Source organism: Lycorma delicatula, chromosome 2 (genome assembly GCF_047948215.1).
Source record: "Lycorma delicatula isolate Av1 chromosome 2, ASM4794821v1, whole genome shotgun sequence".
Classification (NCBI taxonomy): Eukaryota; Metazoa; Arthropoda; class Insecta; order Hemiptera; family Fulgoridae; genus Lycorma; species Lycorma delicatula.
The window spans coordinates 86,584,735-86,603,473 of record NC_134456.1 but is presented as its reverse complement, the minus strand read 5'-3'; the positions used below and the strand labels follow the sequence as shown (position 1 = coordinate 86,603,473).

Genomic DNA, 18,739 nt, shown 5'->3' with positions numbered 1-18,739 from the left:
AGAACATAACAGAAAAAATTAAGAAACTCAAAGACAAATATAGGAATATCAACAGAAAATAGGAAGGGTGATTTCAGACCCAGAAAGAAAGTTAAAACCCGAAAGAATGAAGAAGTAGTGGCCTAACAGGAAACTGGAAAAACCCTCCTATAAAATTTGACTAAATTGGTCTAATATAGGCCAAACAATTAAAAAAAACCTGAAAAAATAGCATGTTAACGTGCTTTCTCTAATGTGTTATTAGGTTATAGGTTTACTACGGTATTTCTCTAATATCTTATTCCTCAATTATTATAAAGCATGCTATTTTAAGTAATTTCTATCTGAAAAAATGCGTAAAAATGGTGGGGGGGGAGGCGTAAAACGAAAATGTACCCATATAGTTACATTCCAGTCGCTAATGACTTTAATTTTTGTTGCTACTATAATTTATAAATAAAAAAATTAATGTCAGCTAGATTAATTTTAGTTAATTTCTTATATGAAACATATATTATAAATTTAAAAGTATAATATTTATTTAACATTTTGGAAGTAAATTTTTCATTTCATTAAAAAAAATAAATTTAATTGATGAATCTGAATTCTATTATAAATATAGAAAAATTGGATTTAATTATTTGTTGAAAAATATACTTTTTTTTAACAATTTTTAATTGTTTCAAAATTTATTAAATTAAAAAAAAAAAAAATATTGCAACAAATTAAAAAAAAGAAGTGTATATATTGCGATAAATTACTATCGGAATTACTGATTCGATAATATAACATTTGTTGATGTTTAAACGTAAATTAATCTTTGAAACCATAATTTATTTAAGTTATTCATTTATTTTAAAATAATTAATTTAGAGGAAAATACAGGAAATGAAATTTCGGAACGTTTTACAGTTATAATTTATAAATTATTTTTTATATATTAAACTATTTACGGAATTTCATGTTTTCTTACTTTTAAAACCTCTGAATTTATAGGTGTTAATTAATTTTTATTTAAGAAATACAGGTAATAATAGTAATAATAAATGGTAAGAAATCTTTACGTTGTGATGATCCGATTAAAGAAATCGATTATTAGAAAATAAAATAAGTATTTGTAAGATGAATAAACTAAACATCCGATAATTATCTAACAAAGTTTCACGCTGTTTTTAATAAAGTTTCCGTTACAATAAAATATTGATGCAGTTTAAAAAAGTATTTCTACATAAAAATAAATATGTTACCGTAAGAAAAATCCAAATTCAGTAATTCAAAGTTCTTAACGATCGATATAAATGGAAAATGAATATTGCAATGTTTTAAAATTAATAAATACAAATAATATTCACGCATTAGTTCTTAATTATTTTATGCATACTACGATAGAGAAGAGAAAAATAAATTTATTGTAAATTTTAGCTACGCGGTGCGTGTTTTGCACGTGTGCTTGTAGATTTTTTTTGTAGGTGGGGTGAATGAGCGTGCGATAGAGAGAAAGCTTGAAGAGGGAGGAGGGCTATACAGTGGAGGGGCGGAAATCTCAAACATTGGTGCGGTTAGGTGGGGGAATGCTGGAGGGGAGATGGGATGAACGCAGAGAAGGCCAGTGTCCAGTTAACCACCGTGAGTGAATGTTACAAGTTCTGCGAAGTGCTAAATGATATTTCCCGCGCCTGCATCACATGTACTAGACGCGATCGTTGATTGTTTTACTATACGCGTATTCGTTATCTGTTAGTGCCGGTAAGTCGGCGTACCGTGTAAAAATGAGTATTAGTATATTATTAAGATAACAATGGCTGATCCTCCGCCACACCACTGTAAAGACTGCGGTCTGGTTTTCGACAGCAGCAAATCTCTTGACGTACATCTACATTATCACAAGGAAAATCTTCTGAGCAAATGGGCCCAGCAACCGAGCAGCGACGAGTCGAATAACAACCATGTCAAGAAGAATAACCGAACGACGGCCGTCCCGGCAGATTCCAGCGATTCTACCAACACGATGTCAGCTGACAGGTATTATCAACATCATATACCTGTTACTTCTTATGTGCCGACCCCGTCTCATGAAGAATCTACATACGTTCTCGGAGGGGGTTCTGGTTTTCCCCAATTAGCTAGAACACCTACTCCTAATTCGTGTTCTTCACAGTCTCCACATCATCAGACGGTGCCTACATCGAACAGCTACCGCTTTCATCCTTACCAGCAGTATTCCGTTGCGGTATCGCCAGACCACCATAGAAATGGTAACGTTACTTCATCTTCTCCACAACAGTGTGAAAAGTGCGGTTTTGTTTGTGAATCCGGATCAGTGCTCATGGAACACCTTTCTGTTGCTCATCCACCGACGCCTAGTCCTGATATTTTCGATCACGGGGACCTTAATATTAAAATCGAACCTGGGGCTTCGCAAGCAGAAATTTTAGATCTTGATTCTCATAAAGTTCACGTGTACCAACCTCCACCGCCCCCTCCACCGCCGCCACAAGAACATTCAGTTTCTGCTCTGATGTCTTGGGTAAATAATGTTCCTGATAAAGAGAGGTTTCATCCTCAAAACGGCAGCGGGTTATCATCTCCAGACTGCTACGGAAATGTTTCAACCACTACTGTGTCTCCACCCGATCATTCTGAACTGTTACCTCACCAACAACCGACTACATATCAATACGATCATATCTCTCAGCTGGGGACCAACAGCCAGCAACAAATTTCTAGCACTCAGATTCCAATGGTTGTAAATCATCAGACGCAGAATAAAATGTTAAAACCGGGTAGCGGTTCTTGGAAAGCTAATGACGCCCGGCGTCCGAAGACTTATAATTGTTCGGCCTGCAACAAGTGGTTTACGAGCTCTGGACATCTGAAGAGACATTATAATACGACGCTTCATAAAAACGCGGTAAAGCAGAGTGGAGCACCAGACCCGGCAACGATGCCGATTAGTGCGCATCACCACCCGCACAAAGATCCGAACTACATGTCTCCTCAAAGTCCGAACGAACCTCAAGAAGATCCGCAGCCGCCGCCGCCGCCGCAGCCTTCTTCGCAGATGCAGCAGCAGCAGCAACAACAACAACAACCACCTCAACTCCTTAATCACCATTTTTTACCTAGTCCCCCAAACTTGATGGCAGGCCCTTCGGAGGTCACGGGGGGCCTGCTGTTACACACTACTCCGTATCAGGAGGTCATGTCCCCTACGCACCCCACGGCCACTTTCCTGCCTTTCCCTCCTACCCATACCTACCCTCCTCCGCAGCACCCAAACTTCCTGCCCCCCCACGTTTCTACCGACCCGCAGGTTACCAACAACATTTCTGGTAATATGAGCGTGCTGGATATTCAAAACTACTTATTGGAGGCGGGAAAGCGGGATTTAATGCAGGAGCAATTGCCATTGCCTAGCTTCTCTCAGTTCCAAAACAACAACTTCATGCCGATTTTCTCGTCCTTCCATCCAGTTGTCAGCTCCAGTGACTCTAACGTGGGGGGGCTCAGTCCGGATCAAATTTCGTCCAATTTTGATTCTATATATCATCCTCAGAGTCCATCGGGTGACTCTTACAGTTTAGAAAACATTCATTCGTCGATCGACGGGAAACCTTTTAATTCGCCTAGCAGTAGCAGTAACAGCTTGGGCAGTAATCACAACAATAACAACGAAGCTTATACTACGTCACCATCGCCCGATGTTCTATCGTCTGATGTTTCGATACGAGCGGAAAACACGTTTAAGGTGAATAGGTTTAAGTTAAAAAATATTAAAGAAGATAATTCTGTGTCTAGTACTATAAGCCCACCGCCGACGGAACCGCGAGTTAAAACGCCGACTCCGACACCTATACATAGATGTGTGGATTGCGATAAGGTATTTAATAAAGCTTGCTATTTAACGCAACATAACAAAAGTTTCCATTCAGGAGTAAAACCGTACAAATGCGAGAGATGCGGCAAGAGGTTCACGGCAGAATATCTTCATCAGGAACACTTGAGCAAACATGCCGGTGAAAAGCCTTACAAGTGTGAAATATGTCCGAAGCAATTCAATCACAAAACCGATTTAAGGCGGCACATGTGTTTACATACGGGAGATAAACCGTACGCTTGTGATTATTGCGGCAAGGGATTCATAAGGAAAGACCACATGTTAAAACACTGTGAAACTCATAAAAGACGACCGTCGGGACAGCGTTTTCAGAAGCAAAATACTTCGCTGATCGAATCGTTAAAACAGCATCATCAACAACAGATGCAACATTCACCACAAGCGACAGCAACACCGCCGCCAGCGATCACTTCAGCGCCTCCTACCCACAATCCGGCAGTACACACACTTCAGTTGGTAATGTAAATAATTTTATTACTCAGCCAACTTTGATTATTTTAAACAATATTTTTAATTTAATTTCCTGGACAGTTGAATATTTAAAAATAGAATGCTTATTTTGTTTTTCAAGCTATGTTTAATTATTTTTTACAGTTAGGGTTAAATACTAAAAAAATATTTCGATTGTAGATGTTAGGTTACAGATATAACTTGTAGTAATAATTTTTTTTCATAACCTAGCAAAACCTCTTTTATGATGAAGTTATGATGAAGTTATTTATTCTTAAATTTTTTTCTTAAGGTTACTTTAATTTTGCAACATTAATAACTATAATTTTATTGGAAAAAAAATTCAGTAAATTAAAAAAAAAACAGAATTTGTTTATTGTTGTAATTTTCAAAGTTGGCTGATAAGTTAGTTAAAGGTAAAAGAAAAATACAGGTTGTAATATTTTAGCTGTATACCATTTAGTGCTATTAGCTTTAGTTGATGTACACAATTTTTGTGTGTACATTACCAATTAAAGTTCCTATGTTATATTAAGTTGCAGGCTGTTATTAAGCAGGTACATTTAACATTTTTTTTACATCTCAGGTTGATCTACTTAAAAAGACAATTTGCTATTTCAAATTCTTTCACTCTAAACAGATAGATATTTATGTATGTTTTCTAGTATTAATTTGATTTAGAGCGTAGTCTCTGAACTACATTACTAATTCAATAATAACAATGTTTTGATTTGAATTATGAAGTAGCAAGCTGTTTTAAAGCTAGATCATAATTAATTAGTGGGTTTGTAGGAGGTTGTCATTCTAAATATCTACATAAATAAATAAATATCATTATACATAGTATGTTTAATCACTGAATGCAATAAATAGAATTAATATTTGCTCAAAATGAAGATTAATTAAATTTTGTTTTTCCAGATTTAAACATGTAGAATTTTCTAGTCTGTGTAATTAAAAACAGACATGTTAACATATTTTATTATCAGGGACATAATCATTAAATGAAAACCATAATAGTTGTTATTACACGTATTAGTTTTATTAATATTATTAGTTTCACTTTTTCTGTTTAGGTTAAAATAAAAGTTAAATTCATTAGTTAATACGTAGACATAGTGTTTCTATATATATATATAATTTTAATTTGACGTGATATATGAAAATATAAGAACAAAAATTATTTAAAAAAAACATAAATAAATAAAATTGGAAAATTCCCCGAATCTTACAGTTATAAAAGGTTTCCTTTTGACAGTACTATTTTCATTGCTGTTATGTAGATTTATTAGGTAATATTATTTTTTTGTTAAACTTTAATTTGTTAAAAAATAAAAATATAGAACTTTGAGGTTTTTTTTGTACATATATATAATATATATTTTATTATACACTTTTATCATTCATAATTATCATGTTGTAAAGATTTCAATAATATTTTTTTTTTTCATTTTGCCAATATATATGTTATAATGTTATAGAAATAATAATCATGGAAAGCAATTTTCCATAGTCTATATAAACTGGTACAAGAAAAAACGTTTTGTTATAGATTACAGATATTTATATATTGTACAATATATTTTCAATAAAAAAACTTTTGATGTACACAGTTCATATACCTTATATATGTGAACATATAAAAGTATATATACATAATTATATCTTACATGCCTAAAATATGTAGATTATAAGCCCTATATAAATATATTATGAAAGTAACTTGTATAAAGCAAATGCAGCTTTTTAAACAAATAATTGGTTGTGTATTAGGTAAATCAAAAATTGTATAAAATAATATGTACGCTGTAAATTTTTATTCCAAATTTGAATTATCTAATACACATATACATATTTTGATGCGTTCCGTTTTATACAATTGAATCTGTTGATTATTTCAGTTGTGGTTAAATGTTATTTCTGTTAAGTTTTTATTATAGTTTGTATTTGTGCTAATCTATATCATTATAATGGTTATCTATTTGATCGTGAACATACAACATTGTTATGAAGTAACTTGTAATAATTTTTAAATTATTATTGAAGTCTAAAGACATTCAAAGGGAAAAAGGTCACTTGGTAGATATGTTTATTTATTACTTCATGATGATAACAATGAATTAATTAAGTGTAACAGGTAAAACAAGTTATATATTTACATTTTTTAATGAATGAGTGCAATCTCAAGGGTTTTGTGTTCAGAAAAAAAAATCTATATAACCTACAATACTTTTATTATGGTTTTTCTAACATTTTTCAAAATACGTTATATATGTACGTACTAGTTTTTTTTAATGTACATACTTGAGAACTAATTATGCTGTAATTAAAATTATGAGATTTTAATGATACCGTCACATTTATTTATATGTACTAGATAAAAGGTGTGCCTATAGGCTGCCACCAAAATGTTACCTAGTTTGTTTCATTACACATGATTTTGTTAATTGTTTTTGCCAGTCATAAATAAATAATGTTCCTCAATTTAGCATACTAACAAAAACGTTTACAATGAAAAGCTTCAAAATAATTTTAAAAACAATTGCAACTATTAATTTTGTAATATTATTTTTTTGATTGATTTGAAACATTCAATTCAAACCCAGCTAACACAGTGATAGAAGCTCATAGTTCATTAATTCAATTCATTAAAGTTTGTCCTTTAACCGGCAATAGAAATGTGAGTACAAACAATAAACAAACCCAATCCACCATGCTTCTTCATCTGATTGAAAGTTTCTTTATCTGTAACTAATTTTTGTTGCTAAAGTAACTGGCCTTTAATAAATGTCAACAGTGTGTGATGAAACAGGAACTGAAATCATTTAGTTTTACTGATTTATGGAAATCGATATGGATGCTTTGGAAGTTGACATTTTTGTTAGGATATATTTCTAGGATCATGAGACACTCCAAGAGTTACAGAACTACCACGTGATCATTTCTTATATAGGACTCCTCATGATTATTGAAACTTTAGATGTTGTACTTTTATATGGATAAATTATAAATATTTTATAGATAACATGTCTATTCTCCATATTTACATTGTATAATTAATTAATTAATTGAAAATTTCTAAATGAAAACTGGATTCTTATTGTAGATAATTATAACGTTAAAATCAAATGCAATTTTTTGCTTGTAATATATGTTATTTTAATTTTTCTACCACAGCCTAGAAATAATCAACATTTTCTTTCCTCCATTTGCTGATAGTACAAAAACAAATAGAGACCTGCAGATTGTTATAGTGTGTATTATTAATATTATAACATAGAGATTATATAGGTATTTTGTTAACTAAAAATGCAGCAGAAGTTCACTATATTAATTTTTTAAGTAATTTTCTTTTACATAATCAAAAGTATATAAATGAGACTACAGTTTTAGTTAATTATGTACAGGTAAACGTGTAAAATATATTATCCAACTAATAAATTAATTTTTAATTTGATATGTACCAGTGTACTTTGAAATTGTTGCGACTGAGAAGTGGATTACTCTACAACTTTATTTTGCAATTTGCCTTCTGTAAAAGGGAAATTTTTTATTGTATGTTCGGGTATATCTTCTTAAATGTATTTGAACAATGGAGAGGCAGTTACAAGTAAATAAACACCTTTATCACTAAAAGTTTTGACATTTATCAGAACTTTATATTAATCAACAAAAATCTAGAATACGTCATTCTAACCAGTATAAAAACAAACTGGACATATTTAAGAAAAGTAAGGTTTATTTTAAACAATTTTCTTGTAACATGTATATATATATAGTGAACTACTGCTGCAAATAATCATCGGTTCCATCTAAAATATAATTTATTTTGTTTATTACATACTGTGATAAAAATAATATCCTCATTTTGTATAGAGTTAGTTGTATGTTACTACCTCAAAATGAAATAATTTTTTAATGGAAAAATCAATGTTTTCCATTTATTATGACTTATATGAAATTGTGCAGCTATTTTTTAATAAATATATTTTAATTATCTGTATATTATATAACAAAATTTAGCCCAACACATGTATTCTCATTTATTTTAACGTATATTATTTTTTTTAAATTAATCAAATATTGAGTTCATTATTTAATACTAACGATTATATTTTAATTGTAATTAATTAATTTATTTTATTAAATTTTAATTTATTAAGACTGCAGTATAATAATGTTCCTAAATTTCATGTTGTTTTTATAAGTATCATTCCACTGGTAAAGTATCACATCTTAAGGGATGCTGGTAATATAGATTTGAAAAATCTCTGTTCTTTGGCAAAATAGTAGATATTTTGCAAGTAGTGGATAGAAATATTATCATAATCATTTTTGTGACTACTATTCAAATTACGTAACATTTTTTCTTTTCCAGAAGATCCTTTTAGAGATAATTATGCAATTCTGCTTATCGGTACGGCATTACGTATATAAATGGTACATTATAATGTGGTTATGTACAAGTATATTTTTTCTGTTTGTTTATATGATATATATTTTTGTACGTAATTTAGTTGTTTAAAAATCTTATTGTTCAAACATGTCTTTGTATATATGTGAAAAATTTACAAAAAAAAATATCACAACAAAAAAAATCACAACACGTATAAAAAATTATACGATTAGCATATATAAAACCAATATTTTTACATACTTTAACAGTAAGAAATTTATTTACTCTAAATATGACAAAAATATAGTAAATGAGTGATCAATGTAAATTATTTGACAACATACATAAGGTTTTCCTAATGACTTGAAAATAGGCACCATTAACAAGCGGCATCTGTATGTAATTTCACTGATTAAGGAGCAGCAAAAGTTATTCTGAAAAATACTTTTCCAATAAAAAATTTTTTATAATTAAAGATTTGTTACTGACAACGGTTAATACTTAAAAAAATTTCATATGTTTGTTACTTTGAAAAAATTAAATGTTAGTATTTTTATTTTTGTGAAAGTAGGTCTCCCATCAACCTGAAAAGATTAAACTTCTATTTAACAGAGAAGAAAATAATAATTTAACTATTTAGATTGAATAATCATTATGTATTTGTTGTCCATAAAACCTTTCATAATTTCAACTTTTTGTGGTCAGTCAGAAAAAGTTTTGATAAAAGATTCTACTTCTCATTTGACATGTGTGTTTAAGAGATCAACAAGTTTTTTGCGCTTTATACAATACATTTTTTTACTTATTACCAATGTTGGCAACCTTAATTTTATGTAGATCATTTTAAATTATTTAGGTAACCTATTTCTGGATTTAAATCACATTTTATTTCTTAAAATGATTATACGATTTCCATTAATTATTTTAGTTTTATCTCTAAATTTAGGACTTTTAAATTTGTTCATTTTGATTGAATATTAAGTTTTTTACCTATTTGATATTCTGGTATTTGCTATATAAACAACTGTCCAATAGAAGCATTATCTTTAATGTACAACTATTGACATTTTTCTAACTAATATCCAAGGATATAAGGGGAAAGCCATCCTAAACACCAATCCTGCTTGTTATATTACCAATTTGGAAAATTTGATATGATTTTTTTTTTTAGATATTAAAACTATTTTTTATGTATGTTGACTGATTTAGGTTATGGTATGAATTATAATAAACATTTATTACCTTATTGTTGTTAGATGTACTTAAAAATTATGTTATTATAACTTTTTGAAGGTAATATGAAATAATAATAATATTTAAAAAAGAATCAATCTAAATCAAAGGATAATTGAACTAACTTAGATTATTTTTTTTGATTCTTTTAATGTTGGGCAGTACATATATATACATATATATATATATCTATATTACTAAATATGCAATAAAATTACATTACCTGAAGACTGATTTCTTTTTTAAGTTATCAGCGTGTAACTGTTACTGCTGAATTATTTGTTTTGTTGTATATTTATATATATATATATATATATATATATATATATATAAATATGTTACAATATTATTATTATTGATTTTATGTTGAGCAAGTTATAATTAATTGTTTTAAATATTAGCTGCCAATTTAATGTTATATTTTATTATTGTTCTTTTTTTAATATTATGTATAATTATTATTTATTGAATCTCATTTAGTGTATATTATTAATTACTAGCCATTTTTTTAAGTGATATTTTTTTTCTAGAGGGTAGTGTGGTTTTATTTTATTTACAATGTTATTTAATATTATTTTTGTTATAGATTTAACAAATATTTTCATGTATAATTTTTTTATAAAAATATATTATCATTTAGGATTTTGTTTGTTGCTGTTTAATTATAAAATGAATCCTTAGATTTATATATTTTTTCATGCAGTTAAAAAAACTGTTTAAAAAGTTATTAATTCACACTACTCTCGTGTAAAATGCAGTTAAAAAAAAAAAATAAATGGTTAATTGTTGTATAACGTGCCAAATGTTATAATTTTGTTTGTATTTCAAATGTGGCATATTATAATTAACCGATGGTTTTTGTTCCTTTTGATATATGTTACTGTAATTTAGGTTTTAAGTTGACCAATTTTTTATTTTAATTAATTTGTTTAGAATTTTTAGTATACATATATTATATAAATAAATTTACCTTATCAGCTGAAATATGTGTTGTATATATTATTATAAATTCTATACAGGTGGTAACGATACATAATCTGTATTGTGTCCAAGCTGACTTTTAGTTTATATTTTGTATAAACTAAATATAAATATATAATATATATCATTTAATTGTGACATGACATCACATTTTGTTACAAAAGATTTTCAATAAAGAAAATTGTGCGAGTTTTATATAATGATGTGTTTTGTTTTTTCTTTATACAGTTTTAATTTTTTCCATTATACCTATATTAAATAAATTATGAACTCCACTGGGTTGATCTAGTGGTGCAAAGCTCTACATCGTAAATTAGCTGATTTTGAAATTCAGAGTTTCTAAAGTTCAAATCTTAATAGTTACTTTTATTTGGATTTGAATATTAGATGATGGAGGACCTGTTTTCTTTGGTTAGGATTCAATTAACCATACATCTCAAGAACGGTTGGCCTCAGTGTTCAAGATTACATGTTTACCCCTGTACATTCATACAGACATTGACGAGTAACTAAATGACTTTAACTGTTGTGTAGTTTTAAAAGAATTAATTAAATGGGTAATCTTATTTTTAATAAAATTATCTAGATTTTATAGAAAAAAAAAATAAATAAATCTAATTTCAACAAATGTGAATGTTGGAAAAAGCGATAACTTCTGTTATAACTTCTTTTAAATTAAGTGATGATAGTTTAAATCAGTGATTTTATAAATTTTCACCTAACATTGAATGAATGACGAACCTTTACTTCCCTTGTATAAAATATGGCATAATAAAGGATTAAAATATATAATTAGAAAATATATAATACCTGCGAAGTATAACCTGTGTGCCTGCAACATGTATGAGCCGCTTTACATAATATTTCTGAAACTGGAATATAAAAATTAAAACTATTTTTAAATAAATAGTAACTAAAAATTCCTTCATAAATAAATAAATTTGTTACAAACAAAAACTTAATATTAAAGATTGAGATCAATTAAAATTTAAACCTGTTTTTAAAAAAAACGAAGAAAGAATAAAACAAATTGAACATAATGCCTTAACAAATAAACACTCGTACTTTCATGCATTAAATTCAACTTACTAGATTTAGAAGATATAAGAGTATGAAGATGATGCAAATAATATTTATATTGTCCACTTTTATGCTTAGTATATTGTATAAATTGGAGTAAAATTGACGGCGTTATATTAACATTACTCTGTAACAATATAAAATAATACAAAATAATCTTAGTATTAATATTATGACTTATTATAATTATAAATTTACTCTGAATAAGTTTGCCTTCCTTATTTTGGATTAGCTCCATTACAGGATTTTATATAAGAACTGCAACATTATTAAGATTGGATTAGAGGATTAACTAATTATGTGTCATTTAGATAGAAATGCAAAAACATGTTTAGATTATTGGTTCATGCACATTATTAATAATTATCCATTCATCTTTTTCTTTAAGGAGCTTTTTGTTCACTCTGCTTCACATAAATTTAGCAGGAATAAGATCTATTAGTTTAGCAGATGATAGGTCATTTCGAGTTATTATAAAGGTGATACTAGATGGCCTCAGATTATATTATGATGAATCACTGATATTAAAGGGGTTTATATTTTTGTTAATATATAAAACTGTGCCTTTGACGTAGAGCTATCTCATTGTTAACACGTTAAAGTCCTGGAATAGATCAACTGTAGGGTAAAGTTTGGGCCTGTTTAAGGCTGCTTTTATTAACTTTTTTGAAGAACGTATGCTTTACTAAAGTGCACATTTCTTAACCTACCCCATGAACATATTCCATACTGCAATATTGATCAGGTATACACAAAATCTAACAATTTTGTTATTCTTTAGTTTAATAATTTGGTGGAAATTAAGGATTAAGTGTTAAATTCTTTTGCACATATTGTCAATGGTCATGTCCCATTTAAGGTGAGAGTCTATCCAGACACCACAATATTTAATTTTATTTAGTTTTTCTAGTTTGGGACATAGAAATGGAGTAAAAGTTTGCCTTTTGCAGTTTATTGAGTGTGTGGTTGAATTATTTATGTTATGTTACTAAGGCTGACTACCGTGATTTGTAGAAAATGTCATAAACATGCTTTCTTTAACATTTAAGTAGAGGTCAAACTAGGCTTTGACACCATTAAGACCTTCTTCAGCTGATATTATAACTTCATTCCATAAGGAGCTCGTGAAAGTCAAGGGACATAATTTGAATAAATACAATTCTAAATTTATCACAGACTTTTAGGAGAAAAACTGCTGGTTATTTTTGTTCAGTTTTGAGTTTTGTGAATTTCAATGTAGGAAAAACAAAATTTAGTAATTTATGTGTAATATTCTACAACTGAAATGATGATATCAATACAATTTCATTCTTTTCTATACGTGATTATAAATTTTGTGTAATGTATTGAAGATACACGTTCCAAAGCAAATGAAGTCTGTTGACATAGTCAACAATTGCTGTTGCAGATATGTATTATTTATTTTTCAATTGTTAGGATGTTTTTAATCATAAATATATTGGATTTTCTTCTCTAACCACCAAACAAAGCAAGATTTTCCAATATTCCTTGAAAGGCTCTTACATAATAGATCAGTTATCTTACTTTATTGTTGTCTTTTTAGTGCTTCTGCTATGTTTTATAATTATATTCATTAAAAATAATCTGATATGGATACCACATGACTTCCTTTTACTTCTATTAAATTACATATACGCATTTTTTAAAATGAAAAGCACATAAAATTTTATTTCATTAATAACTTCTGATATTTTTTTTGTTATTGAATTATTATTTATCGTAAAAGTTTTTTTACAATTGGAGGTTAATAATTATTAATAAATTAATATATGTAAATTAAAAGAATAAAGATGCTACGATTTGCTGATGATATAGTAATTCTAGCCGAGAATAAAAAGGATTTAGAAGAAACAATGAACGGCATAGATGAAGTCCTACGCAAGAACTATCGCATGAAAATAAACAAGAACAAAACAAAAGTAATGAAATGTAGTAGAAATAACAAAGATGGACCACTGAATGTGAAAATAGGAGGAGAAAAGATTATGGAGGTAGAAGAATTTTGTTATTTGGGAAGTAGAATTACTAAAGATGGACGAAGCAGGAGCGATATAAAATGCCGAATAGCACAAGCTAAACGAGCCTTCAGTAAGAAATATAAGTTGTTTACATCAAAAATTAATTTAAATGTCAGGAAAAGATTTTTGAAAGTGTATGTTTGGAGTGTCGCTTTATATGGAAGTGAAACTTGGACAATCGGAGTATCTGAGAAGAAAAGGTTAGAAGCTTTTGAAATGTGGTGCTATAGGAGAATGTTAAAAATCAGATGGGTGGATAAAGTGACAAATGAGGAGGTATTGCGGCAAATAGATGAAGAAAGAAGCATTTGGAAAAATATAGTTAAAAGAAGAGACAGACTTATAGGCCACATACTAAGGCATCCTGGAATAGTCGCTTTAATTTTGGAAGGACAGGTAGAAGGGAAAAATTATGTAGGCAGGCCACGTTTGGAATATGTAAAACAAATTGTTAGGGATGTAGGATGTAGAGGGTATACTGAAATGAAACGACTAGCACTAGATAGGGAATCTTGGAGAGCTGCATCAAACCAGTCAAATGACTGAAGACAAAAAAAAAAAAAAAATTATATGAAATTGATTCAAACTAATGTACCTTCCCCTTGCATGATGCAAATATTTCATTAATTAAAATTTTATTTGGCTATAATTTTGGAACCAATGAAAATAAATACTACTTATGATATATTGTTGAAAAGCTCTCGATGAGGTCTTATTACTGCAGTTAAGAATAAGTCCAAAAATCCATTTTTTTTTTTATTTTGAATGGTTCAGTTGATTGCAATCAAAAGGTGCACAACTAGATGTTACATCAGTTCTAAATCCAAAATTTCAACATTCTACAGCCTATCATTTTTGAGTTATGTGAGATACACAGAAAATACATACGTACAAATGTCATGTAGAAACTAGTCAAAATGGATGTTTCTGTTTGAAATCTGAAAACTGAAATATTTCACGACCACAATACTTCCTTTATTATGTACATGGAAGTAAAATTATGCATTTGTATATAAATTTAAGTGATTTTTTTCTGACGATGACTAACTTTACTACTTTTTAATTTTTCTGGCTGCAACTTCAACTTCATCAGATACAATTCTGCATTATAAAATAGTCATTTGATAAAACTGAATATTTTTACTTTTACTGGAAGAAGCCGATAATTCTTTACTGTATTTTTAAATCACTAATTTAAATAAAAATTATTACAGCATGTTTTTTTAATTATTCATTTTAAAACACAAAAGTGATTGTCTTTTTCTAGTCAATTTATAAAGTCAGTTTTTATCAAACAATTGTTTTAATATGTGTGTGTATGTGTGCATATATTTCTTTGTATAAGATTTTATTTATATATAACAAAATGGTAACTAATTATATGTAACTTCAAATACAACTGGTAACAGACATTTTTTACAATTTTATAATAAAAAGGAAGATCTTACTTCTTGAGATTAGATAATTGTAAAAAACAAAATAACTTCACATTGTTTTACTTGCTCATAAATGAAACAATCTCTATTAAGAAATTTAAGTGTACAAAATAAAAATTTCTTCATAAAACATTATCAACAATAACACTTTCATTTTACATTTAATAGTATAACTACTTTCAAGAATCCAAGGATGCGGCGGTGGGTGGTACTTCATTATTTTTTACTTGAGGTTTGTATAAATCTGAGGAGTTATTTAACTAGTACATCCCATTATGCACTGGTTCATGCTTTTTTATTATAAAATAATTGTTTTAGTTGTTTTCTCACTTGATAGTGATACACAAGGAGTTTATTAAATGGTTATAATTTGGGCTATCGTACCCAACAGGTGTGGTAGGTGTACTGGAATAATTCATGATAAAAGTTTCAAGGGTTGATTAATTCTCTTAATATCCGTTTGTAGTAAAATTAATTTGAATTATAGTAGAATTTATTTGAAGCTGTACTGAGTTTGAATTTCCATTTAATATGCTATAATATTTATTACACTCCTCATCATAAATGAAAGAAAAGTGATTGATATCGGGCACTTTCTTGATTTCTATACTTCTGCAAAAGTAATGAACTTTTAGTTCATTGGATTATGAGCTGGCCTCTTATTAATGCTAAATGACAACAACAAATAACATAAAAAATAATTAAATTTTTATTAAATAAAATATGGGTAAATGTTTGTTGTAATTAAACAATTTCTTTTATCTTAGCACTCATTCTGATTAATAATCGTAATTATTATATTATGCCTCTTCTTCAACAAATGTTTTAACCGTAAGCAGGAGATTTAAGACTATTTAGATCACATAGCACATTTCATGGATCTTGGCATTAATTTACATTTTTACAATATGAGTTTGGATTCAAATAATTACATATCGGATGTTTTTAAAAACATCATTTTATGAAATATTAAAATAAAAATTCTTGAAATTTTTCCAGCACGTAAAAATATTTTCTAGGTTTCTCAAAATAATTGTTTATAAGATAAGATGTGATATGCGAGAGTATTATAATAATTAATTTTTTTTCAAATTAAAATAATTTATAAAAAAAGGAACAATGATTTAATTAAATATTAATTTAATGCTAATTAGTCGAGAATATGCTATTTAATATATTAAACTGAGCTTTATAAAATTCCAAAATGTTTAAAATTGTATAATTTAGATTTATTAATGATAAAATTATGAAAATTAATTTTTCAATTTGTAATTTCCCAAGTATAGTGAACAACTTGCAAAAATAATTTTTTATGCCAATGTTCCCAAATTCAAAAAATTTGTCACGTATGTATGTTACCTTGTATTTGGTTTTATAACTCTGGACCCTTTGACCGATTTTTCTTCAGACATTATAGGCAAACACTACCTTTGTGAGGAAAAAATGAATTAAATTTTTGGTAAAAGGGGTGGGAGTATTTTGACCAAAATAAAAAAAACAAAATCTTTACTGAGGCAGTTTATCAAAAAAGTGTTCTTACAAAAGTTTTTTTCTTTAAAATCAAAATACTAAAAGTTTTAATTTAATTTGCACCCCGTTGTGAAAAAAATTACTTCATTTTTATTTTTTATTATATATCTTGATTCAGAAAAGGAATTTATGGTAATTTTTTTGCATCTATACTTTCTATGTCAAAACACTTCAAACTATAAATCAAGGCTTCAAAACACCATAAAAACTGCTTTCCCATTCCTCTCTAATGATCTGTGGCAACAAAATGTATTTTAATTTTTAAAAAAATATTTTAAATCTAAATCAATCTCGCAACAAATCAATTATATATTTAAAGTATAAAGATATTAATTTGTTAATATCCCTTATTCTTTAGTATTTATTGGAAAAAAAATTAGTTAAATATTTTCACCCCCTCCCTAAAAAAATTACAAATTTCTTTATTTAGAATTATGGTTGTATCTTTGAATTTTTTTAAACTATTAAACATCTTTTTTTTATTTATTATCACCATTTACAGATTTTTTCTTAAAAATTAATTTTATTCAAATCCTTCCCCTTGAGTGTAGGAACCCCCAAAATGAAAAAATAGTTTTTTTCGCAATTTAAAATTTTTAATTCTCAAAAGATAGTTTTCAAAAATGAATTAATTTCCTTTTTTTATCAGTCTATATCACTCTTCTTTAATGAAAGACGATCTTGATACATCAGATTGATTCTTGGTACTTTTTTAAAATCCTGGACAGTTTCCTATTTTTCTAGAATAGCCTGGGAGTACAATTAATAATGATTATGTTATTATGCAGTTTCTTTTATATTGCTGTAATGTATTTATTTTAAGTCTTCTTAAGAGTAGACGTGAATCATAAGTCTCAAAAACTATACAGCTATCTCCTAAAATAAGAAACATCCCAAACATGGCTCATCAGAGAAAATACAAAAGAAGAGTTTCCACTTTCTTTTTACTGAGACAAATGGTTGCATATCAATTGCCCAAGCTCCCCAAAAAATGTAAATGATATTCACCCTAATAAGTGGCACTTTGATTCTGTTCTCCAAGAAACAACATTAGTGGACAACACTACTTTCAGAGAAAGCAACTCTGATTTATACGTTAGCTTCTTTACATGCGTTACAACAATAAGAAAGACAGGGAAAATAGTATCATTTAAAAGAATTAATGTACATCTTTTGTATAATAAAAAAGTTCATTTTATAAGTAGCTTCAACTCAGTATTGTACGATGAAAGATAAAGCATTCGAACTTTTTTTTTGGAAAGTACTTGGTTTTGTTCGTTTTATAATTTTTAAAGCCCAAATTTATTTATAAATACTGTATATTCTAACCTTAATGCTGTTAGCTAATTAACCAAAATTATAATAGATTAGTATCAAAATCAAATTAAAATTTTCTAATGATTTAATAAGTTTTTGAATAAAAATAAATTTATTTATTCATTAATTCATAAAATCATTATGTATTCGTGGTATAAAAATAGTGATGACTGAATTTATTGTATGAGATACTAAAATAAAACTGAGTAATCAGAATATACGCTGTAATATCGTAGAAAAGTGGTTACGTAATTTTGTTAAGTTTAATAAATATATATATATTAATATATTACGCAGTACCATAGTAATATATATATTACTGCATAACCGTTAGAATAAACATTTTATTTTGTATAAAAACTTATGAAAAAATCTGATGTGGACACCATGACTTCCTTGT

General features: G+C 28.1%; 1 protein-coding gene across 1 annotated transcript; it reads left to right on the top strand.

Moving 5' to 3' along the window:
• Window positions 1-1,613: 1,613 nt before the first annotated feature.
• Window positions 1,614-4,571, top strand: LOC142320214 (uncharacterized). The gene has a single exon (XM_075357904.1). The coding sequence runs from the start codon at window positions 1,778-1,780 to the stop codon at window positions 4,340-4,342; it is 2,565 nt and encodes an 854-aa protein (XP_075214019.1). The 5' UTR covers window positions 1,614-1,777; the 3' UTR covers window positions 4,343-4,571.
• The last annotated feature ends 14,168 nt before the right edge of the window (window positions 4,572-18,739 follow it).

Bases quoted from the DNA above. Each gene is read 5' to 3' on its own strand.
- LOC142320214 (XM_075357904.1), top strand. From the start codon at position 1,778: ATGGCTGATCCTCCGCCACACCACTGTAAAGACTGCGGTCTGGTTTTC.